Source organism: Drosophila rhopaloa, unplaced genomic scaffold, assembly GCF_018152115.1.
Source record: "Drosophila rhopaloa isolate 14029-0021.01 unplaced genomic scaffold, ASM1815211v1 contig_115, whole genome shotgun sequence".
In the NCBI taxonomy this organism is placed as follows: domain Eukaryota; kingdom Metazoa; phylum Arthropoda; class Insecta; order Diptera; family Drosophilidae; genus Drosophila; species Drosophila rhopaloa.
Window position 1 is genome coordinate 8325968 of NW_025334990.1, and position 5523 is coordinate 8331490.

A 5523-nucleotide genomic window follows, 5' to 3' on the forward strand; every position below is an offset into this window, starting at 1 on the left:
TCCTTACCTTAGCTTCTGATGCTGATCAAAAATAAATATTTATTTTAATTTGCTTCGGTTCCCCTTTCATTAATTTTGCTTTCTTTTATACTGCTATTTTACTCGTTTTTTATAATCTGTCTAAGCAATTGCACCTTTATAGACTATGTCAACTAATAATAATTATCAGTATAAGCAAACACTTTTATTATCTTATTTTGAGAATTTAATCAGAAAGATTGGTTTGTGTAACCGTATTTGTAATATCATTACAACTGTAGCTTATAATCTAGGGATTATTTAGGAGCAGTAGTTCTTCCATAGTCACAGAGTTGTTGTCCAGAATCTTTTTTATACAAGCGTTGGCCTTCTCAATTTGCTCGGGTTTAAGTTCGTCTTTGTATCCATTGACCTCACCACGTCGCACGAATCTGAAAGATACTCCAATTAAATTTAACTGGTCTTTTACAAAACGACAAGATTTCTCTTACGGGTGTATTTCCTTTCCAGCATTTTTGTGTTTTATTTGAGCTCGTTCCCACAGATGATTCGTTGTTGGATTTTCTGTAATCAGAACTTTATTACATGCCTTTTTTATTGTATTTAGCTTACTTTTCATTTCTTCGAAAGACAAATGCTTTAGTAGACGCTCCATTATTGGCTCTTCGTTGATGGGTTTGTCGAGAAAGATGGAGACATCATTGATTACTCCCCTCAGATCTTTCTTCATTCTTTCAAAACTAGTATAGTAGACCCAGGGTTCGTTTCTCAGTTGGTAGAATTCATAAGCGTGTTCAATGATCTCGGCAGCAAAATCCTCATTGGCCAGGATTTCATCGAAATACTGATGTAGCGATTTGCCATAGTGAATACCAAATGACACCCCGTGATAATATCGAGAGACAATGGAATCCAAAGGATTCCGGAAGACATAAATCACTTTGTTCTTTCGCTGCCAAAGTTGTGAGGGCAATAGAGCAAGTGAAAGGTGCGATTTTATCAGACGAGGAGATTTTAATTCCTCAACAGGCCTTAATGACCGTTCCAAATCCTCATTAACAAGAATGTCGAACCTTAAATGGAATATCCATTATCTTTAAATATATTTTCATCACATTATACCTACTCCAAAAATGGACTACGAATCTCCTGATCTTTGGCCAACGCTTCGTCAAAATCGAGATTATTAAGAAGCAACCACAATAACTCCTGCATCCAAGTGGTTCCACATTTTGGCAAAGTTACTATCCATACATCATCATCTCTGAGTTTCATATCATGCACCAAATTAAGAAAATCATCGGAATTTTTTCTAAAGAAAAGTTTTCGGTTCGACCAGTCTTTGTCGATGAGGTTTGTGGGATAACTCCGTGGCGTGACCTGAACTCGTTCCATGGCGATAGCTTACTGACTTCATAGAATGGAATGTAGTTTAATTATAGCCACTGCAGTTGGTTTAATTGAGTATTTAAGAGATATGCCTCTTCTCTTAATTCTCTCTTTTGCATTTTGTTGATAAGATTCCATTGTAGTAGCTGTGCGGTTTCTTATGATTTGTTTTTAATGGCACACTCTATCTGTTGATAATGGAAATGTAAACAAGCTGAGCGAAAGATATAGGTGTCAGTATCTTACCCAGTAAATCAAAACATTTGAAAACTTGACCGGGATTTCTTACTTTTATTGTTTTTGTTTAAACATCAACATGTTTTGTTGGCTTGGAGGGAATTTTTTTGTTTTGGCCCAAAGTATTTGCAATCTTTATGAATGAAATTAAATTTTCGTAGAAGAAAAAGCCTATCCTATGTCTGAAGAAAGAGACAATTGTTGATATAGCTATTTTTAATGTTACACATTAATTGGAGTAGCAGCTGATAGCGAAAATATAAACCACTGAATACGCTGATAACTGAGTGACAACCAAAAGAAAGTAAACAATGAAAACGATTAAATTACATGTAGTATAGGGGGAAGCAATTATTTATTAAACGTATATCACCACAGCTTACAGACTATTAACAAAGATTACACAAGATATATTATACCAAAACAACTTGGAGTGTTGTGAATTACGCGGAAGCAAACTTTTTGTAATTGGCAAAGTCATCCATGTTCAATTTGTAATCCCTCAGATTAATGTCAGACCAGAGATCAAATTCTCGGATGATGTCGGCGGTGAGCTCATCCTTGTGACTTCCCACAACTCCGCGGCGAACGAACCTGTGTGGCGATGTGCTGATTAGCCAGCTCCTGGAGAGTCTTGTGTCTCCTCAATTGATCTTAGGACTTACCTGAACTCCTCCACTTCCCTTCCAGCAGCTGCCTTCATGCTCTCGAACTCCTTGACATGATTGCAGGATGGATTGTCGCGCATGCTCTCAAAGGATAAATGTCGTTTCATTTGCTCGATCTGCTCCAGGCTAACCTTCTTATTCAGGAACTGAGCCACCTCTGCGATGACCTCACCCAACTGCCCCTTCATCCTCTCATAGCTGGTGAAGAATATGTTCGGCTCATGGCGCAGCTGCCAGAAATCCAGGACATGCGGCCAGCAGGGCGTGAAGTTCACATAGCCATCGATGAAGGAGTGCATGAAGTCGGACTTGGTGCCCTGGTAGCCCACCATTCCACGCCAGTGGTGGAAGTACGAGATGGCTGCATCCTTGGGATTGCGGTACACATAGATGATCTTGGGCCTCTTGCTCCAGATCTGTTTGGGCAACATCCAGGCGGGCAGATGGGACTTGATGAGACGTGGCGAGGGCAGAGCATTGGCAGCTTCGATGGTGTCATGTGGAACATTGGGCACCACTCCATTGAATCTGGAGAAGATTAGAGATTATTTTCCCACTGACCAGCAGTTAGTCACTTATTTAAAACGTACTCCAGGAAAGGTGATCTCAGCGTAAGATCCACGTTCTTTGCCGTCTCAAAGTCGCACTCATTAACCACCAACCAGGCCAGTTCCTGCATCCAGGTGGTGCCGCATTTCGGCAGGGTGACAATCCACACATCATCCTCACGAACCTCGAAGTCGTACACCCGATCCAGGACCGGTTGGAAGGTGTCCGCCAGGCGACAGAATCGCTGCTCCCAATTTCCGACCACCGGAACTCCAGGCTCACTGCTGGCAAAGATCGAGGAGTAGCCGCCACTGATGGCCAACTTGTCGATCTGCTCGAAGGGCACGCTCTTGGCAAAGAAGCTTGACTGGGGCATCTTTGTGGGATGATCTTCGGGTGACTTCAACTCGAGTGTGGAAACGATCGATTGAACTGATCGGTTCGGCAGTTGAAACCGCATTAAACGCAGCTTGAACAACACCCAGCAATCGGCAGCAGAATCTCGGCTCTTTCCTCAACTTGGAGATGGAATCGTGACACGATCGTCCAGAGAGCTAAAGATCTTTCAGTAATATATGATAATTGGAACATAATATGCTTTGCTTTAATGCACTAAATGAGAGTTTTGAACAAACAATCACGGAGCCATCTCCAAATCACCAAGCAGCCCAACATTATGCAATTAACGCGTAACCGGACTCGTTTTTGTCCATATGCGACACGATTTTGACTGCATGAATCGATCGTGCTGTAAGACTGAAAGACTGACTTTCTTTGTTGGAACGGGCGAAAGAAAGTTTTTGGGCTGGAAACGTTTTGTTTACCTTTTGATTGAGGCGGCCAGGTGAAATTAAGCCCACAGATTTGGGCAGTCGTTAAGTTGGAAGAATGCCAGCCTTTAGTTGAACAAACAGGTTGTTAAAATTCATACAGGGTTGGGGACAAGCTAATAGAATATTTAATTTAATCGATCAAAGTGGGTGAGTGAAATATTAATATGGCTTACGATCAAAGATCGATTCTGAAATTCAGTTAGCCAACCATTTCGTTGGGATAGGATTGGCCAACTTATTTTAACCTTGACCCGAATCCCCCACATTTCACTTTCTTTCTGCTTTGGTTTTTGTAGATAATTTCCATTTTGTTGGATTTTTATTTGTATTATTTGCATTTTGTTTTGTTTCTTGTTTGTGTTGTTTTTTTGTTTTTGTTGTGTTTGGTTTTTTTTTTACAATAAATTTGACTAAATCTTAACATTTATAATCCTTAACCTGCAAGGAGCAAACAGATGTAGTAACAAATATACATAGTCGTATGTAAAGATTTATCATTTTTGTGTTCAGAAACATATAGTAGTACCGTATCTATATATATTTTATGTATACATATATTCATCATAACATGTAAATTGTTTTTGCATTTTACTTAATCATGTCTATGCGACTATTTCCCGCATTATTTGCGATTTTTGTTTTTTTCATTATTCCATTTCTGCTTGTTTGTAATTTACGCGATTTAATCCAATACATACAATTGAAACACACACATATTAACAACATTGAATATGCATATACATTTATATTCTCCTATCGCTCAGTATGATGTCTGTTTTAGTTTTGTGTTCAGTTTAAATGGGATCAGTAGTGATACGAAGTGTGGGAACGGAAAGTGTGGATTTGTGGATTGGTGGGTGTACTGTGTGGTTGTTTTTGGTCGGATTGAGCGGGTTAAATGGGTCGATTAACGACCTTATAGGATATGGGGACTTTCTAGACCAAGGGACTTTGCTACACAGTTCAGGAGGTCGATCGAGGGACTTGTATACGTGTATATAATTTCTATCAAAACATTTTGAAGCACGGGATTTAACACCTTGGTAACACATACAAATTACTGTAACTCTGTGAATGAATGCCGATATCGTATGACATATATAAATATATAATATGCTTCGTAAAAGTTGTATAAATTGTATATATGTATATTGTATATATTATTTTGCTTTTCAATTTCATTTTTTCTTTTTTTTTTTTTAGTTATAACAAGAACATATTATCAATTCGTATTAATAGATCTGGTTTATATATGTATATGTAATTTGTTCAGTCAATTAGATAAAAAGATTTCAAAAAGGATTTCACTTAATTGTTAAACATTTGCCTTTAGTTTGATTTCTCATACCGTATGCTTAGAAAGCTAAACAACATTAATAGTATTAGTTAGGATAGCTCATCATTTCTCGTTTTTCTTCAGTTAGGAAAATAGGTAACTAGTTAATTAGGTAGTAAAAGGGGCCCCATAGGATTTCATATGTCTCAAGAGTGGATTCGAATTAGTTTGTTTCAGTTTTACTTGTAGTTGTTAGCTAGTCGATAGTGATAGTATGTATTATAAAGTGCTTGCCACGATATCGCATGCATGTGTATGTATATAGTCTTCGTCCAGCTATGGCCTTGTACTCGTTCATAATCCGAATCCGAATCCGATTTCAATTCCATTCACGACTAACGATTCTGACTTGGACAGCAATTAAACTATATTTTTCTTGGCTTTTACAGTATTCAACAGAGATTGTCTTCATGATGGGATAGAACTTCATGCTTGTAACACTTGGTTTGGTAATGCCGCGATACCGTTACCAAAACCGTTATACTGTTATACATTATACCGTTGCCAGGTACAGTTGAGCGCACGCCATATA

At 38.4% G+C, this 5523-nt stretch overlaps 2 protein-coding genes across 3 annotated transcripts; both read right to left on the minus strand.

Annotated features, from left to right (window-relative positions):
• Positions 1-162: 162 nt before the first annotated feature.
• LOC108043027 (luciferin sulfotransferase-like) lies at positions 163-1404 on the minus strand. Its single transcript, XM_017121554.2, has 4 exons — positions 1106-1404; positions 592-1052; positions 471-543; positions 163-410 (listed from the first exon to the last, which is right to left on the minus strand). The coding sequence occupies exons 1-4, from the start codon at positions 1372-1374 to the stop codon at positions 269-271; spliced, it is 945 nt and encodes a 314-aa protein (XP_016977043.2). The 5' UTR covers positions 1375-1404; the 3' UTR covers positions 163-268.
• Positions 1405-1931: 527 nt separating this feature from the next.
• On the minus strand, positions 1932-3296 carry LOC108043033 (sulfotransferase 1 family member D1). 2 transcript variants are annotated; one of them, XM_017121566.2, is made up of 3 exons: positions 2864-3296; positions 2271-2801; positions 1932-2199 (listed from the first exon to the last, which is right to left on the minus strand). In XM_017121566.2, the coding sequence occupies exons 1-3, from the start codon at positions 3280-3282 to the stop codon at positions 2049-2051; spliced, it is 1101 nt and encodes a 366-aa protein (XP_016977055.2). In that variant the 5' UTR covers positions 3283-3296; the 3' UTR covers positions 1932-2048. The 2 variants fall into 2 exon arrangements, with proteins under 2 accessions (XP_016977055.2, XP_016977053.2); XM_017121564.2 differs by having other exon boundaries at positions 1932-2214.
• Between the last annotated feature and the right edge of the window lie 2227 nt (positions 3297-5523).